Source organism: Sceloporus undulatus, chromosome 3, assembly GCF_019175285.1.
Source record: "Sceloporus undulatus isolate JIND9_A2432 ecotype Alabama chromosome 3, SceUnd_v1.1, whole genome shotgun sequence".
Lineage (NCBI taxonomy): Eukaryota > Metazoa > Chordata > Lepidosauria > Squamata > Phrynosomatidae > Sceloporus > Sceloporus undulatus.
In genome coordinates, this window is record NC_056524.1 from 44,807,778 (window position 1) to 44,831,608 (window position 23,831).

General features: G+C 41.0%; 3 protein-coding genes across 6 annotated transcripts; 2 read left to right on the forward strand and 1 right to left on the reverse strand.

The window, feature by feature from the left end:
* Window positions 1–1,077: 1,077 nt before the first annotated feature.
* TXNL4B (thioredoxin like 4B) lies at window positions 1,078–3,121 on the reverse strand. The gene is made up of 2 exons (XM_042459005.1): window positions 2,915–3,121; window positions 1,078–1,249 (listed from the first exon to the last, which is right to left on the reverse strand). The coding sequence occupies exons 1-2, from the start codon at window positions 3,044–3,046 to the stop codon at window positions 1,094–1,096; spliced, it is 288 nt and encodes a 95-aa protein (XP_042314939.1). The 5' UTR covers window positions 3,047–3,121; the 3' UTR covers window positions 1,078–1,093.
* A 95-nt stretch (window positions 3,122–3,216) lies between these two features.
* On the forward strand, window positions 3,217–7,936 carry TRMT10C (tRNA methyltransferase 10C, mitochondrial RNase P subunit). Of its 3 annotated transcripts, none has more exons than XM_042460659.1 (2): window positions 3,217–3,307; window positions 5,060–7,936. In XM_042460659.1, the coding sequence occupies exon 2, from the start codon at window positions 5,071–5,073 to the stop codon at window positions 6,379–6,381; it is 1,311 nt and encodes a 436-aa protein (XP_042316593.1). In that variant the 5' UTR covers window positions 3,217–3,307; window positions 5,060–5,070; the 3' UTR covers window positions 6,382–7,936. The 3 variants fall into 3 exon arrangements, with proteins under 3 accessions (XP_042316593.1, XP_042316595.1, XP_042316594.1); XM_042460661.1 differs by having other exon boundaries at window positions 3,262–3,375; XM_042460660.1 differs by having other exon boundaries at window positions 3,267–3,398.
* A 1,648-nt stretch (window positions 7,937–9,584) lies between these two features.
* On the forward strand, window positions 9,585–23,335 carry LOC121925607 (PEST proteolytic signal containing nuclear protein). 2 transcript variants are annotated; one of them, XM_042457943.1, is made up of 5 exons: window positions 9,585–9,701; window positions 17,521–17,741; window positions 18,785–18,859; window positions 19,615–19,670; window positions 21,385–23,335. In XM_042457943.1, the coding sequence occupies exons 1-5, from the start codon at window positions 9,647–9,649 to the stop codon at window positions 21,512–21,514; spliced, it is 537 nt and encodes a 178-aa protein (XP_042313877.1). In that variant the 5' UTR covers window positions 9,585–9,646; the 3' UTR covers window positions 21,515–23,335. The 2 variants fall into 2 exon arrangements, with proteins under 2 accessions (XP_042313877.1, XP_042313878.1); XM_042457944.1 differs by lacking the exon at window positions 9,585–9,701 and adding an exon at window positions 11,886–13,633 and having other exon boundaries at window positions 17,573–17,741.
* Window positions 23,336–23,831: the final 496 nt, after the last annotated feature.

The window sequence follows — 23,831 nt, forward strand, 5'->3', positions numbered from 1 at the left end:
CTAACCCCACATTTTCTCTCTCTCTCCCCTCCCCTCCCTCCCTCTTTCCTCTCCTCCACCCTTTCTCTCTCTCCCTCTTCTCCTCTCCATTCCTCTCCCTCCCACCCTTTCTCTCTCTCTCCTCCCCTCCCTCCCTCCCTCTCTCACCCTCCCAACCTTTCTTCTCTCTCCTCCCCTCGCTCCCCTTTCCTCTCCCTCCCTCCCACCCTCTCTCTCCTCTCCCTCCCCACCCCTCTCTCTCCTCCTCCCCTCCCTCCCCTCCCTCTCTCTCTCTGCCTCTTTCCTCCTTCCCCCCTGCCCCTCCATTTATAGGAGGGAGGTGGGCGGAGCCAGGAGGGAGGTGGGCGGCGCCCATTGGAAGGCCCGTGCGGCTGCTGGAGCGGGCCTCCCAGAGGCCCGGTGTGGCTCCTGGAGCCCGTTTCAGGGCTCCGGAGGCCGCAGCGGCCTCCTAATGGGCGCTGCCATTTTGCCCTTCAATGGCGGCAAGAGCGGCCGAAATCGGCGGCGATTTCGGCGGCAGGGGGACCAGGGGGCGGCGGAAAGGTGCCCGCGGGCCACATCCGGCCCACGGGCCGGAGGTTGCGCCACCCTGATCTAGATGGTCATCCAGCCTCTGTTTAAAGACCTCCAAAGAAGGAGATTCCACCACACTCCAATGCAGCGCATTCCACTGTTGAACAGCTCTTACTCTCAGGAAGTTCCTCCTAATATTTAGGTGGATTTTCTTTTCCTGTAGTTTGAATCCATTGCTCCAGGTCCTAGTCTCCGGAGCAGCAGAAAACAAGCTTGTTCCAGCCTCAATATGACATCAGCGTCAATATGACAATATGCTTTGATTGTGAGTTCCTCAAATACTTAAAACAGGGCTACCATATCACCTCCTAACTGTTCTCCAGGCTGAAAATACCCAGCTCCCTAAGTCCTCATAAGACCCTTCATCACTTTGGTCGGCCTCCTCTGGAAATGCTCCTGCTTGTCAAAATCCTGTTGGCACTGATACAACTTTAGCATCATAAACATACTTTTCCACACTTGGGTAACAAACACCATGTTAAGCAGGATAAATTATATATGGACTATATACAATTCAAATTTACCCGTAATCCACTTTCATGTGTTGCCCATTGAAAAAGAAGACTGTTGATGGAATATAGCTGATGTCAAAATATTGCGTGTACACTGGTACTTTGCTTACATCCACCAAATAAACTGCAGCCATTTTACTTAAGTCATGAGCTGTTTTTGCAAGCTGTAGAGAAAGAAAAATACGTGGTATCTTTAGTAAATGCATAAGAAACAAAGTCATAATAATAATGATCATGTTTATTTATAACTCCCTTTCCACCAAAGGGTGGAACATCAAACATATAGTCAAAAACAGATGATAAAACACAGACAATAAAATGCTAAAATAATGTGCTAACGTACTAAAACAATTCCTCATCAGCCACTACCCATCTTAGCAACCTCAGCAGTCTGGAGAATTGAAGAGAAAGGTCTTCTTCAACCCTTTGCAAAAGCGAGTAAGATGCTCCTCCAGCCAGAGGTGAAAAGGGAAACTGCTCCATGAATGTGGAGTCAGGTCCTGAAAGGCTCACAGCTTTGACACAGCAGAATGCATTGATGGAACATCCTTTATTTGACTTGAACAATGGTCTCCAAACTGTGCTCTTTAAGAAATTTTGAACCTCCGCTCCCAGGATCCTTAGCCATGTTGGCCCATAGCCTGGGATTCTGGGAACTGAAGTCCAAAATCCCTTAAAGAGCACAGTTTGGGGACCACTGGACTTGAATAATCATGACACCTCTTTTAAAAATGAAGTGATGTCTGAAACCACTTTACATCTGAATAGGAGGTAGGGCAGATCAACTGAGGTGAAAAAGTGACATATAGCAATGTGGAGTCGAAGGCTTTTATGGCCGGCATCCATAGTTTTTTGTGGGTTTTTTGGGCTATGTGGCCATGGTCTAAAAGAGTTTCTTCCTGATGTTTTGCCAGCATCTGTGGCAGCATGCACACTGGAGAAATAATCCAGTTTGAGACCGCTTTAAGTGCCCTGGCTCAATGCTAGGAAATTCTGGAACTGCAGTTTTGTCAGACATTCGTTGTCAGAAAGCTCTGGTGCCACAACAAACTACAAACCCCAAGACTCCTTAGTAATGAGCCAGAGCAGTTAAAGAGGTCTGAAACTGGATTATTTCTGCAGTGTGTTCTGGACCTGGGATGAAAAAGTGACACACGGCCTCATCTGCACTGGAGAAACAATCCAGTTTGACACAGCTTTAACTGTTAGGGCTGCATGCTAGGGAATGCTGGGATTTGTAGATCAATGTGGCACAAGAGCTCCCTTCACAGAGAAGACTAAATGTCTCACAAAACTACAGTGCTAGAGTTTATAATAATAATAATAATAATAATAATAATAATAGCAAATAATAATAAAACTTTACTTATACCCTGCTTTCCTGTTACAAAGACAACCGGAGTGGCTTACAATTTAAAAATTCCATCAAGACACTCTATAAATAACCCTATTATTATTATTATTATTATTATTTTAGCCCACCTGTAAACATTCCCTCCCCTGAAAATGACAACCAAACGTGCAACTATTAAAATCATCTATAAATTAAACAGTTTATCAAACTGGGCGAAGGGGCTGCAGGGGTCCCTAAACCACTTTGGGGGTTTAGAAATGTATTGGGAACACAACTATTGCTATTTCGCTATGGGCTGTTTAGCCCTCTCTCTGTCAAACTGCAGCCCCCCGAATAATTCCACAGCGTTGGAGCCGTGGCAGTTAAAGCGGAGTCAAAGTGGGTCATTCCCGCATCGCGAATGGAGCCCTAGTACTGTATGATAGTTCCATGCGGGCTAATAATCCCAGGAGGCGCTGCGTGCTTGTCTGCTCACAATGTCGTCCAGCTGCATGCAGACGAGGTCTTCGTCTCTGCCAAAGCGAAGGACGAGGACCCTCTCGGCCACGCTCTTGATGGCCCCGTCGACCTCCTTCTTGCTGCTTAGTTTGGGCAGCAAGAAGCTCATGGCGCCATTAGAGAGACAGAGAAAGATCCCCCTCAGCGAGCAGAGCGCATGCGCACAGAGACATCCCCAAGCGCTCCCAGGGCGCATGCGCAGAAGCGTCTCTCCCGCACCGCCTCGTGATTGGCTAGGAGCTTGACCAATCGGTGGGCGCCTCTCCTTTGTCGCGCCGGAAGCGTAGTGTGCTCACTTCCGGCGTGGGTGGGGAAGTTGAATTTGGCCCGGCCGGAAATGTATGGAGCCCGCGCGGCGTTGGTTCTCGAGGTGAGCGTCCAACCTTCCAGGACGCGTCCTACATCTTAACCCTTCTGGGTCCAGGAGGGTTCCAAAAGGTCCTCCATTTTAGAGGCTGAAGGTGGGAAGGAAGGAGTCAGCGATGAAGGAAAATGGGGAGGAAAGGAAAGGAGAGAGTACTGTAAAGGGAGCATAGAAGGAGCAGAAGAGAGAAGGGCAGGGAGGGCGAGAGGAGAAGGCAAGAGGGCTGGGGAGGCAGAGGCAGGGATGGTTGGGAGAATGGAGGCAGGAGGGAGGAAGGCAGAGAAATCGATGGGTAGCAGTGGTTTACATGGCTAGGAATAGCAGCATAGGATTGAGGCAGGGTGGGCTTTAGGGATAGTTGCTGATTGGTTTTATGTCTCTTCCTCCACATTTGCAGCTGTGACTTGTGTGGGTTTTATGAATATGCTCCTCTCCAGGAAGGCCTGGGTCCTCTGTGCAAATCTCTTATTGACAGTATTTATACCCTGCCCTCCAGCCCTAAAGGCTCTCAGAGAGGCTTACAGATCGTTATTGGGGTGGTTCCCTGCCCTCAGGCTGACAATCTAAAAGGAGAAGGGAATGGGGATCAGGTCCAGTGGTTCTCCTCTCCCTCTGAGGCCTGGGCCAAGGCAGATGGGCTGGAGGGAGGCCCTTCTTCTTGCTCTGGATAACACCAGTGAATTTGGCATGAAGAGGGTATTTTAAAAAATGTCCTCCATTTTGCACCTGACTAGAAAGCATGGATTTTCCATTCATAGGAGTGTCCTCAGGTTCTCCATTTTTCTTGAATACCTTACATTTTGCGGTGCCTTGTCCTCGTTTGTGGTGGAGAGATCTGGACCGTGCCCAGAGGATATAGATATAGAACGGGGGACGCCTGGCTAAAGGAGGCTATGTGTGAAAGCGATCTAGAAACCTTGAATTCCTTATAATGACAGGCAGCTTTTGTGTAGTGTGAGGAAAACTAGAGCTTTCTGACAGATCAGGCTGAGTGCCTCACCAAACTAAAAATCCCAGGATACCATGCGATGGCACTACGACAGTTAAAGTAGTGCCCAGCTCCTTTATTTCTTCTGTGTGGAAGAACTGTTAGATCATTTAAAATCCCTGGCCTAACTTCCCCAGTTGGCTTGAAGTTTGTACTTCACTTGAGAACTGGATAATGGTTATATAGCAATTGTAAGCTAAGGAGCTTGGTAGGTATTTGCTTTTTGGCGGTGTTCTTTGTTGAAAACAACAGAAGAAACTATTTGCTGATGCTTGTTCTCAAATTCCTATGTCCCTAGACTAGATTTCCCATTTTTCTTCTATACCAATCTCACACACTAACAATTCTTACGTCTTTTTCCTTTTAGCCTTCATTTCCCAGTTCTTCAGCTTTTCCGTCTGTTACTACCTAGTGCTCTTTTTCTGTCTTTAGACAGATTTACTCATTCCTTTTCCTATATTATATGTCTTTTTAGATTGTAAGCCCGAGGGCAGGGAACCGTCTAATTAAAAAGATTGTATGTACAGCGCTGTGTAAATTTACAGCGCTTCATAAATAAAAGTTAATAATAATAATAATAATTATAATAATATGTCTGGAATGCACAATTTAGCTGATTATACATATTGAATGGTATACATATATGTTTCTAAGACCATAACAGGTGTCATGGTGGCGATTCCTGTTACTGGCTTTTATGACAGTTACCTTGCACTTATGCTTCCATGTTTGAATGCTGAATTACCTCTGTTTTCTTTATGTAATTGCAGAAGTGCTGCACATGTTATTTCCACGCATGAATATTTTAAGTATGCATCTATTGAATGCTGTCAGAAGATCTGTCTTCCAGTTGGCTGTGCAAGATGGGATGAAAAGAGGGGTATTTTTAGTCATGCCTAGCAAGGTCATGATGCACAGAACATTGTTTTTGTCTGCTTGTCTGAACAAAAATACTGCACCAGATACAACTGAGAAATTAGACTTGGATGGCTGGAAACATGTAATGCGAACTGCTGTGCAAGAGGAAAGCAGTGAAGGAACATCAGACAGCGAAGAAGACTCTCGTGTAGCAGCTACTAGGGAACTTATTGAGATGTGGAGGCTTTCCGGTAAAGCTGTTCCAGAAAATATCAGCGAAGAGCAGTTAAAGATCCTGATGGACTCTCCCACTAAATCTTCCAAAAAGAAATATTTACAGTTCTTGGCTAAAAAAGAAAATATGAAGAAAGCCGCAAAAGAAAAGAAAAAACAAAAGGCAGCCAAGACAGAAATAAGTCCAGAAGCTCAGGATTATGTTGCTGGTGAGCTAAAAAACACATTTCTCTTGAAGTTTTGGTCCAGATCGGAAGATGCTATCTACAACTGGAGAGCTGCTCAGGCTATGATCTTTGGTCAACCTCTGGTGTTTGATATGGACTATGAAAACTGTATGTCGCGTAGAGAAATGGAAAATGCAGTAAAACAGCTGATGGAATCTGAAGGCATCAATCGTAGAGGAAAGGATCCATTTCACTTACATTATTGCAATCTCAAAACAGGTGGTCTTTATCACAAAGAATTAATCAGACGCTATGGAGATGCATGGGACAATTTGTTTGTGACAGTGACAGAAAAGGCTTACAATGAAATATTTCCAAGAGATCAGATTGTCTATTTGACTGCTGATTCCCCCAATATAATGAAAAAATTTGAGCATGATAAAATCTATATAATTGGATCCCTAGTTGATAAGTCAATACAGACAGGGGTCTCTCTCGCTCGTGCAAAACGCCTGAACTTGGCAACAGCACGACTTCCTTTGGACAAATACTTGCAGTGGGAGGAAGGTGCCAAAAATCTCACTTTGAATCAGATGATGTCTATCTTATTAACCCTGAAGGATACAGGAGACTGGAAGGATGCTTTGCAATTTGTTCCACGTAGAAAACATGCAGGCTTTATGGAAATGTCCCTTTCAAAGGATCAGATTGATGCATGGAAAAAGACCAAAATGCATGAGAGAACAGTGGGCAAAGAAAAATCACACAGATCTTTTGCAGGGAATTCTTCCAGATGGCAAGTGCAGAAAAAGTGGTGGGAAGATGTATCTTAATAGCATATTAGTCGTCATTTTATACCTGATGCAAATTTCAGTCAAAATTTAGATTTTTACTGTTAGAAGGGTTTGTCTAGCACACTTAAGGAGAAAATAAAAAGATTGAACAACCCAGTGTCCAAAAATATGCAAAGTGACTTTCACTTATTGTGTAAACTCACCCATCCCTTTTCCTAGGGAGAGAATCAATATTTCTGGCTATAGGTGTTATCACTCAAGATCTGTGAGTAATACCAAACCTGCTTATGTGAAATGTGCAGCTTACTGTTAGCCCCCTTTGTGCTCAGAGGGAAAAAGTGACTATAATGATTCAGGGGCATGCTGATGCAGCACTGTCAGGGCCCCTTTCCCACCCCTGGGGCAAAACAGCTTGCAGTTGCTTTGAAACAATTTTCTTGGACAATGAGCCCATTTTTTCGTAGTTTGCAATTATGCCAATTGTATAGAGTTTATGAGTACTTTGAGGGGTGGATATACTTGTGTTGGCATAGCTGTAGTTATGCTGGAAAATAAACCCTAGTTTGTTTGGCTTTCAGCTGTGGTTTTGCTGTTTCCTTTATAAGGAGAAAGCAGGATAATGAAAATTTTAATCTCATGTTGCATTAATTTTTGAGATATTATTCAGACACTTATATTTACTGGTTGAATACATAAGACCAATTACCAACAGGTGACTTGGTGTGCCTATAGCTGCTTGACCATGTTATGGGAGGTTATGCCCTATCTTTTAATGTATCTTTTAATCAAATAATCTTCATGGTTGATTATAGTTCTGGGGGAAAATACAAGAATTGAACAAACAATATTTGAAAAATAGCCTTTTTGGCCAGGCAATATCTCCCAGGTTCATTTGATGCTGGCTCATTGCCAATGATTCCAAGCCATGGTGGGTATCACACCATTTGCTAAGGTACTGGGGTTTAACTAACCTGCCCTGGGGTGAGCTCTCTCTCACCATGTGGTACCTTAGGCATCTTTATAATCTTGTCAGACAGTAATAATGTTCAAGTTCGTTTAGTTATCTCAGTAGACGGAGTAAGATAGCTTCTTGGGGTTCCCTATCAGAAGCAACTTCTGTTGCCATTTATCTGATCAATTATGAAGATGATCATTTATTTCTAGATATTTAGCCTGTAAATGACTTTGCAGAAACCTAAATTCTGCTCTTTGTGGACACTTAACACAGAAATAAATTGTGCACTTTGTAGCCTGACTGTGATCATGCTAAAAGGTTCCCCATCCCAGCATTATGGTATGTGTAATGACATTGCAAGCGGTGAGAATTTCCAGCACAAGTCTTAATATTGCCTATCACCTTGAAGGCCCAAGTGAGTATAGAGATGATGAACAAATGCCTTTACTAAATAAGTTGTCATTACCTGAAATTGGTGAGATTACCTTAATAAATGACTGTGCATTTACTGTGTAAATATTCATAATGTCCAAAATACAGTGGTTTATATAGCTGAGGATTTATCACCCTATAAGCATCTGAAGACATGGCTTTATATCCCCGAAAGCTAATGCAAAAATAAAACCAGTTAATCTTAAAGATGCTGCCTTATATTGTTTTCTGTGGGTTTTTCAGGCTACATGACTGCATTTCTGGAAGAATATATTCCTGATGTTTTGCCTATATCTGTGGCTGGCATCTTCAGATGTTGGTGGCATAGATATGTGTGGAGTATATATACCTATGGGGCCCTTATTTGGGAGGAAGTGGTTTATATGTTAATAGTGAGTTAGTTTGTGTGTTGTACTGTGATGAATGGCACAGCCTGGGGGTGTGTTGTGGAGGGGATATTCTGCTACATTCCTCCCCCTCCTCCTTTTTAAGATCCCATGGTCTACATCTGCTAAATCCTCCTCCTTGATTTCCCCCTTTCTTTTGGAACCTCCTGTGTATCCTCAAAAACCTGCCCTACAGGGCTAGGAAACCTTATGTAGTAGTGCTTTTGTCATCACGAAGTGCTGCAGAAGGATTAGAATTCTGGTAACATAGCTACAATATGCCATAGGATTTTGTCCCCAAATTCCACCTCATTCTAGTAGTATTCAAAAGTGAGAAGTGCAGACTGTCCCCTTTGATCCCTTTCCCCAGTCCCATATCAAACCCCTGTTTCACAGAACACTGTAGCTCCAAAATTAGAATGGTCTTTTGAGCTTCAAAGCCAGGGTTTGTGATTGCTGAGTTCTCTGTTGGGATGTTACTGCTTCTGATTGCAGTTCATAAATCCTAAGAAGAGCCCAACTGTGCTGGGTAAGACTCTAACATCCTACTTCTCAGAGCCACATCTCAAGGAAATTTAAACAGCTCCTGTGGCTATTCAGAAACTGGTACTAATTGGCACAGGAATGTTCATAATTTGTCATGAAACGTTAAATCCTCCTTCCAAATCACCTTAGCTAAGAGCTGTTGCTATATCTTAGATGCATTCCATTCATTAATCATGCAACAGTGTGCTATAGTGTTGGACTGCAACTCTGGAGACCAGGGTTCAAGTCCCTGCTGGAGCATAAAAATTCACCTAGTGACCTTGGGCCAGACACACCTCTCAGCCTCAGAAAATGCCAATGGCAAGCCCCCTTGCCAAGAAAACCCATGATAGGTTTGCCTGGGGTTGCCATAATTCAGAAATGACTTGGAGGAGCAGCAATGTGCCAGAGTTGCTTTGCCCTAAATGTACTGCTGCATTCAGTGACCATGCAGGTGACAAGATATCCTCATTTTCCACATGTCCTACATTTCAAGATTTTGTCCAGGAAGAATTCCAAAATGTCCTCCATTTTGAGCTTGCTTAACAAGTCAATTAACACGTTTGCTGTTCCCTTCAAGCAATGTGGGAGCCTGTCTTGCTGCAAATAGGGGGGTAGGACAGATCCCTCTAAAGTTCCTCTTTCCTAGGAGCAGCAGCAGACAAGACTTGTCCCCAGAGCTCAGAGAGTTTGGTGGGAGGATGGATGTGGAAAGCCTAAACCAGTGGTTCTCAACACCTTTGGCTCTCTTTAACATTTTGGACTTCAACTCCCAGAAGCCCCAGCCATCTTGCCCAAATGACCAGGGATTCTGGGAGTTGAAGTTTTTTTAAAAAACGCCTAGAGGGCTCGTAAGCAAACAAGCCGTTCCCGGAAGCGGAAGTCGTCGATGCGCGGCGTGCTCTATGGCGAGGAGGGGCCGCTCTAGGCGCGTCACTGCTCTCTTGCCGGGCGCGACGGCGCATGCTCAGAACGGAGGAGGAGGAGGAGGAGGCGGTGGGACAAAATGGCGGACGGCAAAGCGGAGGAGGTGAAGCCGAAGCGGCCGCGGCTTGACGAAGGTAAAACGTGCTGTGCGCCGTTATGTCCGGCTCCCGAGGGCCCTTTTTTCTCGACCGGTTGCTGGGCTAGAGGAAGAAATAAACACGCATAGGCTGCATCCACACTGGGGAAATAACCCGGTTTGGCCCCGCTTTAACTCTTTGTCTGGCTCTTTGCTATGGAATTCTGGGAGTTGGAGTTTGTTGTGGAGCCCAATGGGGAATATGGAATCCCAGAATTCCATAGCAAAGAGACAGACAAAGAGTTAAAGCGGGGCCAAACTGGATTTCACACCGCTTTTCAGCATCTCCAGACATTCCATGATTGTTATCTAATGGAGAAAACCTTCCAAATTCCTGGGCCCCAAAGTTGAACCCATCTTTTTATCATTATCATTATTATTAAATTAATGTTATTGGTATAAAAAGTTGGTACAAAACAAATAAACGATGCATATAAAGCGGCAACAATTAAAACATAACAGACACATCCGTTGGACCGTAAAAGGCGGCAACAAAAGCCAAGAACGCCTCGACAGGAAGGTTGTCGCAGATCGGACTCTCATTCCATTTTAGAGGGTTGTCTGCATGTATTCCAAACGAAAAACAGCCCGTGACTTCAGTAACCCCTTTTCTTCGCCGTATTAGTGCTTCGTTTTGTCACATTATGTTAACGAAGTCGTGAATCACAACTGAACAGGTACAGAAATAAAAGCAGATCTTCTCGGAAGATGCCAGCCACAGATGCAGGCGAAACGTCAGGAATAAACTTGGCCACTTAGCCCCAAAACCCCACAAAAAACGATGGATGCCGGCCATAAAAGCCTATTATCTGTATGTTTTCTTTTTATTGCTTCTCTGCAGTACGTCTTTTTATTTGGGTTAGCCACTTAAAGCAGGAACCCGGTTTCCGGGTTGTTTTGTGTTCCAGAGCAAAGAATTTGACGTGACCTGAATCCGTCATCCTGGCAACCTTTGCCCTCAGTCCGTTGCAATGCTATAATTTCCAACTCCTGAGCATGGTGAAAATTTCCATTCTGATCTATCCTCTTCAGTTTCGCACCGCTTTTCTACTCCCTCCTCCAGGTTCCTGGGATGCGTAGTTTGGTGAGGCGCCAGGATGCTGAGGCCGCAAAGGCTGCAGACTTTTGCCTTCTCTGCCAAAGAAGCTACAAATCCCAGGAGACTGCAGGAGGGAGCCACGGTGGTCTCAGACGGTGTTATTTCTCCACAGAGTAGATGCTTGCCTTGTGCAAACCTTGGTGGGGTTTAGTAATATTTTTTAAAAAGCAAAAAGACAAAGGGGTAATTCTACAACAGCTATTTCTTCAATGGAGATCAGTGGTCCCCCAGACTGTGCCCTTGAAGGGGATTTTTGGACTGCAGACTATTGGCCAACGTGGCTGAGGCTTCTGGGAGCTGAAGTCCAAAATCTCTTGAAGGGCACAGTTTGGGGGCCACTGATGTAGATGCATCCCAGACAGGCTGCTAGTGGATGCTGTACTGCAGCTCTAATACGCAGAATACTCGATGTCATTATTAACGATCAACAAATCAGGCATCAGATAGACATCAATCATCAGACAGACATATAAATTATAAAAGTAAATAATATGAATTGGGGATAAATTGATACATATAATTAAATTAGTTAATAATCGTTCGGCAGCTCTTCCCCAGCTCAGAGGTCAGCAGAGATTGAATTATTTCGCATGCTTGAAATGATTTAATTATATCTATCTTCCTGGCTTTTGAACAGGGCAAGACTGCAAATAGCACTTTTCCTGGAGCTTTGCTTTGCGTTGCTGACCTTCAGGAGCCTAGAAAGACTAGCATAATACAGTATAAATTAACCGCGTGCTTTGAAGTGTGTAATTGAAACCCTCGTAAGAAACCTCTTTGCCTTTATGGAAGGGAAAGTTTTTACCTTGATCCTGGGACGGCTCAAATCCTGAACACATTTACCTGGGAGTAAGTCTCATTATACTCTGTGGTCCAAAACGCACTGCAGAAACGGTCCAGTTTGAGACCACTTTAGCTGCCCTGGCTCAGTATTAGGGAATTCTGGGGATTATAGTTTTCTGAGACATTTAGCCTTCTCTGTCAGTGCTCTGGTGTCACAATAAAGTACAGTTCCCAGGATTCCCTAGCACTGAGCCAGGGCAGTTAAAATGGTCTCAAACTGGATTAATTCTGCAGTGTGTTTTGGACCTGTGTGCCTTACTTCTCATTAGGTCTATGTAGGACTGGATGGCACACCTGTACCTGGTTTTTGTTTTAAATGTAATTAAATTTTATTAAATTAAAATATCAAAATATCAGTTATTTTTATTCTTTTCACAGTGTGACAATGCTTCTGTTATTACAATCATAATCACATACAATCATATGCAACCGTATACATCAATGTAATCTTTTCATATCATTGTGTTACTGCTCAGATAAATCAAGTCAGTTTTTGGTATACTGAGAAGTTTGTACTATTATTACACTTCTTTTTAGGCTGTGTTGGATTTTTTTATCTATTGCGTATCTGCATTTCTCTTTTCTGCCATATAATTGTCACTTCTAATCTTATCATACTCTTTATTCTCTTGTATTTTACTACATCTTTCTTAAATATTCTTTCCTTTTATCTTTTCTATTCCATTTTTAATTAGCAGAGTCCATCATTTCTTTTAATTTGATTAGCAATCCTTTAGTGTTGATATCAAATACATGTTTTTCTTGGGGGTATCAGTCAGTACATTTTCTTTCCAGTTACCTTAACTTTGATAATAGTCTTGTTGTGTAGGACTTTAGAACTGGAAAAATACAGAGTTGCATGAGCCCATTAGGCTTGTTGTGCTCTGTAAAGGTGAATGTAGTTTGATGTTTCTTGATGTGATTTCAAACACAAGACAGAACTTTTCTGATACTACCCTAAGCTTTACTTTTTCAATTTGTAGTGTGACACCATACTTTTTAGTGCATCTTTTTAGCAGCTGCCAGTTGTGGTTTATTTAGAAACTTACAGGGTTGGAAAGGACTCGGATGATTCCTGATGCCCTAAAAAGGGAGCGCAAGGCCCCTACAAAGTGAGGAGGAAGATTGAAAGTGTAATTGATGGGGAGACAGTGGTCACAAAGATTGTTTGGTCAATTTGTGATCTCAAAAAAAAAAAAAAAAAAAGGCCAAAGTTGTTAAGCAATTAATTCTGGGGGTGGGGTGAAAAATAGTTGTGGATTTTAATAATTTGTTTCTTGATATAACTTCAAAGGACATATCGCACTTGCATAGGAACATTATTCATTGTATTTTTTACTGATCAAAGATGCTTAAGCTACTTAAACAAAATTATTGTCTTACAGGTAATGATATCTGTCTTCGCTATTCTGCCTTTAAGATAGGATTTGCTAGAAATTTGGGGCAGAACTTCTGTTTTGCTACCCAGACTCCTCTTAAAAGTATATGAATAGTTCACCTCTGAATATTATTAAAATGTCTTTTTTTTTTAAAAAATCCTTGCAACTGTAAGCAGGGTTCTGCTTATATATTGCACAGAAGCCATTCACATATTAAACAAAAGCCATTTCCAGGCTGTCTTTGCTTAAGGCAGTTGTAGCCTCTGTAGCTAGTACAAACAACTAATTAAATTTCATAAGCACCCAAGACAAGGAAAAGGTAAAAAAAGAAGAAGAAATAGTTTTTTCAAAAACACCCCACTGTTCCCAGAGGATAAATGATTTGTTGTTTCTTGATTGTATTTCTTTACTTGGGCTTCATAGGGACAAAAAAAGAACAAGACTTCTCATAAAACAACACAGAAAGCTTCTGTCTGGAAAGGACTTGATAGTTAAGGGAAAAAATAGCTCTAAACTAGGTATGTTGGTCTATTTATAAAGGTCAGAACTGATGCTTGGGAATATGCTGCAAATCAGAACCTCTGCTCCCCCCCCCCCCCCCTTGGACTAGTAAGTATTTTCTAGTTATCAGCAGGAAACCTGCTAATATGAAAGGACCCAAACAGTTCTCACGCCTTAAATTCCATTATAAACTAAAGTTTTGTGTTTTCCCTAATATCATTGAATTTCCATTGTAGACTTGACAGAGCAGCCTCTTGGGGTAAGTTCAGGCTGTAAACTGGGATGCAGGGCTCAATAAGGAATGGCTGTTCTGAACCAGTTTGGGATTTCTCTAGCCAGTACACAACAGTGCATGCTGAAACAAGAACATTGCTGCAATCTATGATACAGAGTTCTTATCCTTCCATGTAAATGGAATGCACATCATTCTTAGACTAATTGTTCATATTTTAAAAACTATGTACACATACATGGCATAATGGTTTGAGGTTGGACTGGGTTCGATTCCCAGCTCGAATATGAAACCCACTGGGTGACTTTTGGCAAGTCACATGCTTTCAGCCTCAGGGGAAGGCAATGGCAAACCTTTATTTATTTATTAACATTTATTTATATAGCGCTGTAAAACTTCACACAGTGCTTTACATACAGGAGTTAAAATAGAAGTAAAACTTGCCAAACACGTACAATCTACAAACCAAACAAAGTTATAAAATTAAAGCATCACGTAGCAAAATACAGACAATTAAAAAAGGGAACAAACACGAAGATGATATTAACAGCTGGTGAATCAGGTGGTTATCTGGAATGTTTCCCTGAATAAAACCATTTTCAACTCAGCTTTAAAACTGAGGTGGTGGACCATAGTTGTGTGGGAAGGAGATTCCAGGCATGAGGAGCAGCAAGGGAAAAGGAGATCCTAGGCTGGGTCAAGAGACCAGAGTTACAAGATCTTAGTGCACAAGGAGTGTGGTAGGGAGAGAGGAGTGTTGATAAGTAGGGAGGAGCTAATCCATGAAGGGCTTTAAAAGTTAATAAAAGCAGTTTCTAGCAGATTCTAAAAGAAACAGGAAGCCGGTGAATGGGTAGCATAGAGGAATAATATGATAGATATGACGGGCCAAAAAGATAATTCTAGCAGCCGAGTGTTGCATAGATGTTAGGGGGCTCAGATGGGAAAGTGGAAGCCCCATTAACAATAGGTTACCTTAGTCCAAGCGAGACACAACCAACATAGCAGTTGAGGCCAAAAGAAAGGGTCTGATTTTGGCTATATTCCAAAGGAAGAACCTACACAACTTGGCTGTGGCTTGGATCTGCGGAACAAACATTACGTTCCTCATGCTGCACCCAAAAGCCCCACAGGACTCACCTTCCTCCTGCAGGGCTCCCCTCCGTGGCTATTTTGTTGCTGAGGGAGAGTTGGGGGCATCAAGAGAAGCAGCTGACTATGTTTCTATAGCTATATGCAGAACAACAAAGGTATCCACCAGAACATAATGCCACCATTGCATGTCTGGTTAGAGGCACTGGCCAGATGCTTCTCTGACACCATCCCGCACTACCAACCTGTATGCCCACAGCAGGGAAAGGTGAGTCCTATGGAAAAGGAGTCATACTTTAGTTTTGCCTGGACAGTTTTCCCCTGATGTAGATTTCTACCTACTATTTAGCACATACTAATAAATATGGCATCTCAGAATCAAATATGAGTTAAGAAATTATTGTTGTTCTTTTGTGCCTTGAAGTCATTTCTAACTTATAGTGACCCTAAAGCAAAGCCATTGGGTTTCCATGGCCTAGCAAAGAATCTACCTCCAGGCTCCTAGTCCTAGGCTCAAGCCACTATGCCAATGTAGCTCTGTAAGAAATTATGGCTAGGTGTTAAGATTTGTTTGAAATTCAGATTTTTTTTAAAAAAAACTTTAATTAGTAAAGCTTACTAATTGAATTAATTTCTTGAAAGAAATTAAGTGCTCACTTCAGATATTTTAAAATCAAAATGTATCCACTGTTACTTGAAAGTTAATTCCACTGAATTCAGTCAAAATTCCTTCTTGCTGAATGTGTTTAATGCAACAGTAACACAAAAACACTTTCTTACAGCATTACTGCATGTCTAGGGGTTGGACTTGATAACCCTTGAAGTCTCTATTCTATAATTCTATGTTCCAAAACACCCTGCAGAAATAATCTAGTTTGAAACCGCTCTAACTGCCCTGGCTCACTGCTAAGGAATCCTGGGAATTGTACACCAGAGCTTTGACAGAGAAGGCTAAATGTCTCACAAAACTACAGTTCCCAGAATTCCCTAGCATTGAGCCAGAACATTTAAAGCAGTCCCAAACTGGATTATTTCTGCAGTGTGTTTTGGATTTATGATTCTAGTATGTTAAGTTTGCAAACTAGTGTTAGGTTCATTATTTAATTTTCATATTATGTTTGCCTAGGAAATTTGAGACTGAGCAGGATTAAGCCAGGATTGAATTCAGGGCCAGCTTCATTATCATTTTTTTTAAAATGCTATACAATAGCAGAGGACAACTGTCAGGGATTAGTGGGCTGCATTGATACCCAGGGGAACCTGGGAGGGCTACACACCCATGCTGTACCTGCCCAACATTCCCCCCCCCCAACTGGGGATGCAGGAACAAATATAAGTGCCAAAAGAGACCATTCTTTCACATTCCAGATCATTCTCTGTTGGGGAACAGGCTTTTTCTGGGCCTAAAATGTGCCAGGGAGGCCAAGAACCTGAAAAAATTGCCCCTCACGCACTATAGAAAGTCTTGGGGGACTTTCTGACTTTTCCCCCCAAAATATTTTTTTGTCCCTTAGGGACACATATGCAGCTCTATAGGGATCCATAGAGGCTGTATTTTATTCAGCCCTACTGTCCAAGATTAGACAATATTTTGTAGTTTTTGTGATTTTGTATGAAATAATGTTTCATTTTTAAGACTATTCCTCATCAATAGATAGTGATTCAGTGCCAGTGACAAGCAGTTATCCAGAGGAAGGGAAATTGGCTGGGATCCTGTAAGGACAAATCAGTTGGCATAAATGCTTATGACAGATAGTTGGGAGGGGGCAATTTTCACTCCCCATTGAACCCCCAAAAAATTAGCAGAGCCAATTCTCAGACAGTGCCAAGGGTATGCTGGTGCTACTCTACCAATGTGCCATTGGCTTTAGATCAGTGCAGGTAGAATGTTGTCCATTAACATCTTGGGCAAGTTCTAGCTTGGCAAAAGACATTAAAATTATTAAAAGGGAAATAACAGTTTTCTGTGATTGTTAGAGATGGAACATTATCATAAACAGTTTTTAATCTTAGAGAATACCTATTGAAAGGAATTGAGCTAGTTACGAGTAATGCATGTCTATCTCAGTAGGTCTTTTCATCTTTTTTGAAGATGTCAAGCTGTTTCTGAACTGAACGTCTTAAACAACAATTGCAGAAGTGGAGCTGTTTTTTTCTTCATTACAATAGATTGCATTACAGTATAAATATCTATGATTTAGAGAATAATATTGCAACTATCAATTTAAACTACTGATCTATCAGAGGAATCTAGAATCCAAGATAGACACAATGATTAATGTACCATAAATGGGGACTGTTTTGAAGCATATCATTAACTATGCCAGGAGGACTTGTCTGTTCTGTGTGTTGGTCTGAATGGCTCCTGAAGTTTCTACCATGGTGCCATACAATTCTAGGCGTGCATATTTTTTAAATGCATTTTCAAAATATTTCAGTATTTTCTGTGTGTAACTGGATTCTTTTTTTGTTATGCATTAGTCAAATGATTGGAGCTCCCTTCACTATATGTCTGTGTCCTTACAGTGTGCTCTGTATAAACACTTGTGGAGGTGCTGACACTGTAAGTGCAAAAGTCTCCTCTGCATAACAGTGCTTTATGAGGTTGCTGCTCCCATCAGTCCACTCAGTAAAAATAGCTCATCTTGGTAAGTTGTTTCGACTTCACCAGGACCTGAAGAAGAGGCAGAAAAACCTGTGAAAACTAAGACTGTTTCTTCCAGTAATGGAGGGGAAAGTTCGAGTCGCAGCGTGGAGAAGCGGGCAGCTGAGGAAGAAGCTGAAGACTTCTCAACAAAGCCAGCTCCTGCCAAAATGTCCAAGTTTGGGTTTGCAATTGGCACACAGATTGCAAAGAAACCACCTGCAATATCCATCAAACTTGGAGCAAATGTAAGACCTTAGACAGTTTTTGTGTAAAATTATAGTGGGGTTTTTTTTAACATAATACAGGGAAGCTGGCAAAATAGTGAAAGATAATTTTAAAATTCCTTATTTCATCCTTAATTTTGCCATAATTTATTATCATGAATGTCTGATCATTTTTAATATTTCTTAGTTGGCCTAGTGTTTGCTTGGAATACTTGAGAGGCTGGAGACTTCTACTTTGACATGTATTATACTGTAATGAGATAGATGCCCAGTGCTAACATGTCGCAAAATAATACTATCCTGTGCTGTGCTGGTAAAATATGCACATAGGGATTATTCATATGTTATAAATGCACCTTGATTAAAGGTACAGGAATTGGTTCATTGATATCCAGAGGGCAGCTTAGCCTTACTCAAAGGGTCATAGTGGTGATAGTGTTACTAAAACTTATCATGCTGTTTCATTCTATTAATAACAATAACAACAAAATGTATCCTTGCCAGTGAGCATTTCAGGGAGGCTCACAAAATAGCAGAATAAATATTGCAATATAAAGCAGCACAACATAGGACGAAAATTTACAACAGCCTGAAAGCGTTTAAAACATAGTTGTCAGGAACATAGAATTTTTTTCAAACATCAAAATAATAGCAAAATAGGCAGACATGCTTCCTTACAGAGGGCATTTCACAGGAGAGGTAGCACAATTGAAAAGGCAGCCTCTCTGGTTGCCACCTGTCCTGCCTCTGGCATCAAGGGCACTTGGAGAAGAATCTTAGCAGGTTGCTATAGGAAAAGATATTGCAGCAGATACTTGGATCCGTGTTAGCATAGTCCATTTTGATTTTTATATTTTTCCAGTGGTTGGCCTCCATGCCCTGTTACTCTCTTGTGGAAGGGGAGGGAGAACTAGGTTCAGAAACAGAAGCTTCTTGGGGAACTGGGAGCTAGTTTTAAAATGCTGATATTTGACATGCAATAAGATCAGTATCTTAGTAATTATTTGTCAGACAGTGTGCATTGTGCTTTAAGCTACCAACCTGCATTTATATTTCCCTTGCAGAAGCCTAAAGAGCCTACTCCCACATTAGCTCCAAAAACACTTTCTGTAGCAGCAGTCTTCAATGAAGATGACGATGTAAGTAAATAACTAACCATAGAGTGAAAACCTATTTTATTCTTTGCCTGGAATTAGATAGAGTGAGTGAGTTATATTGGATTACTGGTCAAACTGCCTATGATTTGATAAAATGCAAAATGTGCAAATGTACTTTTCAGTTCCTGTAGTAATTCTGAACACTTGATTGTTCAATGCAAGAATTCTGGCATTTCTCCTATCCTTGTTGTATATGGCTGCCGTATTGTAGAAATATGATGCATCATCTTAGTTCTTGTCATGATGTTCCCTTTCATACTTGGTAGAGGTGATTGTATTTTTAGTCTTCTACTTAAAAATGGTTGGTACTATCCAGTATCTATATAAAATCAGTTGCCCATCTGAGTTGAATTTCTGAGCCTGGTTCTCTGCATCTGAATAAGATTATAAGAGAAGGGAAAAATGTAAAAGCTATGTATTTATGAGTGCTTGCTCTCCCTCCCTCCCTCTCTCTCTCTATACACACACACACACATGAGAAAGGTGAATATATTATTGGTGACAGTGTTGTGTTTGAAGAGCCTGAGAATTTTTTTAAAAGGCACATGTAGGGGTCTTCCCACTCACACCTGATACCTCTAGCTATTGAGATACACTTTCCTTCCCCCCATACAAATAAAATGTTTCCCATGGAATCTTTAGGTTGGATAAGCTTTGTAAGGTATTAAACTCATAGGACATCAACAGTAAATAGAATTTCTAGTTATTTTTTCTCTTCATATTCTCTTTGGAACTAGAGTGAGCCTGAAGAGATGCCTCCAGAAGCTAAAATGCGTATGAAAAACATTGGAAGGTAGGTTGGCTCTTGTTCATCATTGTAATAAATGGAGGATAGCAGGATTTATTGCATGATGATAATTTAGAACTACATGGACATAAAAAACCTCCTATGCTTCTGTACTTTTGTTTTCTGCTACAAGAAAAATTAAAATCTGTCAGTTTTTCTTAGCCAAAGCTGTGAGAGTCTTCTCTCTCCTCTACTTTCTTCTCTATACCATATACACTGCTACTAAGTTTTGTGTCTTAGGGCCTATACAGACAGGCTGAAATAAAGCTGCTTCGGGTCACTTTGGAGGTATGCAATTTAAATGATGCATGCATCCTAAGAGGCCAGAAGCCACGTCAAAGCCACGCTCCAGTCCTAAGGTCTGCAGCGTAGCTTTGGCACAGCTTCTGGCCTCTTAGGATGCATGCATCATTTAAATAGCATACTTCCAATGTGACCCAAATCAGCTTTATTTTGGCCTGTCTGTATGGGCCCTTAGTATAATAGGTTTGAAACTAATGCCCCCCCCCCCCCCCCCCCGATCTTAATGAGCCAAAGCTGAGTTTTTATGTACCAAATCCTGTTCACTGTGCTGAACATACTGTGGCATTTCATTATGGAAATACAATTCCTATCCTCATAGAAATTTCCTTTACTGAGTCAGATGAGTGAAGTCTGTACCAACTAGTTCCAGCATTCCAAAGTTAGACACAAAAGTCTTTTTACTTGGAGATGCCAAGGATAGAACATGTGACATCTTGCATGCAGAGTATGTGTTGTACCCTTCCTGTGCCATTCAAAATATATTAAATACACCAGAACTCCAAATAGTCCTTTCTATGTCTCCTGCCACCACTTTGTGGCCAGCACCCTGTTGGTAACATCAAAGGCTTTTTTCTTTTCTTTTCTTTTTTCTTTTTTGCAAGGCTCCCACCTTGGCATATAACAACAGCCAAGGATAGACACCTCTATGGACTCATTGAAGGTGCTCTTGAGTATGGCAGAGGAAGCAGAAGCATTACACTAGAAGCAGATACTGCCAGGTGTAGCCTGGCAATAGCTTTGCACTGGGGAAGCAGCCAGAGAAGTGAATCCTCTACTGCCACCTGTAAATAGTTGGTGGAAACCTAGCCTCTGCTAGCGTAATGTAGGATCCCAGCCAGTATGTGTTCAAGTTAAATGGTCAGGTACAGTGGTACCCCGGGATACGAATGCGCCGCCTTATGAAATTTCCGGGTTACGAAAAAAATCCATTTTAAAAAACTGTTCCGGGTTACGAAGGTTTTTTCGGGTTACGAAAAATTTTTTGGTGCTTTTCGGCGCTATTTCACACGAAATCGCGGCTTTTCCCCATTAGTGCCTATGGGTTTTTCGGCTTGCGAAGTATTTCGGGTTACGAAAGCGGCGGCGGAACGAATTAATTTCGTAACCCGGGGTACCACTGTATCTGTGAAGCAGACTGCCACAATCAATTCTTTCCAGTGACATGGGAGATGTGCTTTAATATCTGTTTCCCACTGTGTGAGAATAATTCTGGAGTGGCATCTTTGACTTTGTATTCTTCGTAATGTTGGCAATGAAAAATGTGCTATCTTGGTTTTTTCTATGCAACAGACATCTGAAGGTACCTACTAACATGGACGGTGCTAAACAGTTTAGCTGTGTTCACTAAAGTATCTTAAACATGGTTATAATACTGATAAAACCCCTTTTTAAAAATTATGTGGTGTATTTATTACAGGGATACGCCAACTTCAGCAGGACCAAATTCTTTCAACAAAGGAAAGCATGGGTTTTCGGACAACCAGAAGTTATGGGAAAGGAACATGAAATCCCACCTTGGAAATGTCCGTGAACAAGATGATGATTAGTTCTGTACTGAGATCTATGGTGTTGGGGAAACCAGGAGGGTATGATATTAAAGGAACAGTTTCCTTTTTTAGAGTGGTCTAAGGCTATTTTGGGTACCACTTTTAAAAGTTTCAAGTGGTGCACAAAAATGAGTTTAAAAGTAGAGGTAATTTATGTTTTGTATACAGATTTCAAAGCATTTGCTAATTTTGTAGCTTTGTGCGTTTAATTTCACAAGGTTATGTAAAATAAAGACATTGGAAGTGGTACCTTTTTAAAGAATTTTCTTTTACAACTATGCTTATAATGAAGACAGAGAAAAGGTTACTGTCTCTTTAATCAGTTTTAGTTAAAAGCTGCTGCACTCAACTTTCCAGCTCCTCCTCTGTAATAAGTGAGTTGCTTGTCTCCTTAAGGCTATTTTCATAGAGGGAGAACACTGTGTATAAGTCAAGTCTTACTAGACTACTTCCAATTCTAGTCAGCATAAAACCTGTAAACTAGACTACTGTAAAATCATTTAGTACATTTAAGCCTTCATAATCTAAAAACTTCTGGCTGTGGTATTTTAGCTCTATAATCCTGTTTTCAAAATTTGTGTAACCTCTGTAGCCTGTTTCACTCCTAGAGGTGGGTCTTGCATATGTATCAATATTAGAAAAGAGCAAAGATTCATAACAAAGGTAAATCAGTATTTTTGATGTTTTTGTAATCAAGAGTCTGTCTTGATGATTGTTTGTTAATGTTATTTTGTCCGTTTGCAACAGATTCATGCAGTGATCATCAGCACACAAAGACATTACCAAAAGAATAACTTATCATGTTTTACTTCGGTTTCACTATACTCTGTAACTCTTTAAGAGGAATCGAAGCTGCATACAAATAGACATGTAATTGTTTACTGGGGTGCAAAAATTAGAATTGTGCTTCCATATTTTGATAGTTTGAAATTTTACTTTAGATGCTAGCCTCACCTTTTCCTTATATTTTAAAGTAAGATGCTGTCAGATTTAAAGGAAACCGTTCAATACACATTAGTATTGCTATTAAATAGTTACTGTTAGATTGTGAGTAACATTACATCTTTAATCCTGGCTATTTTACACTTATTGCTGGAATACTTTTGGTAATTCCCTCTTTTAGAAGCAGGGTTTATGGCAGAGGGTGTCAAATCTATTAGCGCTAATGTACCTTCAGTCAATGTCTTTTTAGCAGGATTTACATTTAGGTAATTTTGGGATTAGGTAGCTCCAACAGCCACTATTGCCAGATTTAGTGGAAATAAATACACCCAAAATAGTATATGGGCCTAAATTACTTGATGGTGTTCGGTAAAACTATAGCTTTAAAGTATATTATAGATTTGGTTTGAATATTATGAACATATTCAAAGTAATATGCCATCTTTTATAGTTTAATTGTGCTAAACTTAGTGTAGTTGGTGAAGACAAAATGGCCTAGTGAGAGAATGATGCTGAGAGAATGAAGGTAAAAGAATGAGAAACTCCACTAGAATAGTTGAGCTGGATGTAGCTGTTACACAGGGGTAGCACAAGAGACAGAACACATGTGATCTGCATTGCACAATGAAATACTGCTGGATCCGTCCCTTGTGTTGACTCAGTAAATATATTCCCGCTGCACAATGGATTAGCGTAATAAGGCCGTTGGATTCAGACCATTACATCTGAGTTTTCTTCTTACATTGTAGATGATATGAATTTATGTAGACTTCAATGTTTAAGTTCTAAGCATTTTTGTATTTTTATATTTGTATGCAATTTTTGTTTGCAGTTAAGCCAATTATCTTCTCTTTATTATAAACATAAATGTAAATCTTATTTCTCTATAGCTGCAGTCATTCAACTACTTGTGAAAGTTCAAGCCTTTAGGGTAAAAAGCTATTGTCATGCCTTTTTCACCCTTTACAATTGAAGCCAGTGGCACAAAGCCCTGAACAAAATATCTAAACAGGCATAGAAGAAGACCATTCAATCTGTTAGTGCCTTCCTTTAAAAAAATGTGACCTGCTGCCTGGAGTTTTTCAGTTCTGGGCACTTAATTGTCCTATGCTGATTTTAATGTTTTTAACATCCTCTGTACTCTCAAGGCTGTGGAAATGTACATGTACCTTTTAATTTGGGCTTAAAATTGCAAATATCTTGAAGTTTCCCAGTTGTCTTCATAAGAATACGGAAGAGTTTTGAGTATTTTCCATTATTCATCTCAAGCTGGGGGAGAAAAAATGGGAATCAAAAGGTGTAACTATTTCTTGACCTTTGCCTGTGTTTATGTTGTACAACCTTAGGCATGGATTCTAGCAGTTTATATTTTAAA

Excerpts from the sequence above, each read along its gene's own strand:
- TXNL4B (XM_042459005.1), bottom strand. The coding sequence starts at position 3,046 with ATGAGCTTCTTGCTGCCCAAACTAAGCAGCAAGAAGGAGGTCGACGGG. Across the intron at positions 1,250-2,914 it reads GCATGCAGCTGGACGACATT|CTTGCAAAAACAGCTCATGA; the intron begins GTGAGCAGACAA and ends CTTTCTCTACAG.
- TRMT10C (XM_042460659.1), top strand. The coding sequence starts at position 5,071 with ATGTTATTTCCACGCATGAATATTTTAAGTATGCATCTATTGAATGCT.
- LOC121925607 (XM_042457943.1), top strand. The coding sequence starts at position 9,647 with ATGGCGGACGGCAAAGCGGAGGAGGTGAAGCCGAAGCGGCCGCGGCTT. Across the intron at positions 18,860-19,614 it reads TCTTCAATGAAGATGACGAT|AGTGAGCCTGAAGAGATGCC; the intron begins GTAAGTAAATAA and ends CTTTGGAACTAG. Across the intron at positions 19,671-21,384 it reads CGTATGAAAAACATTGGAAG|GGATACGCCAACTTCAGCAG; the intron begins GTAGGTTGGCTC and ends TATTTATTACAG.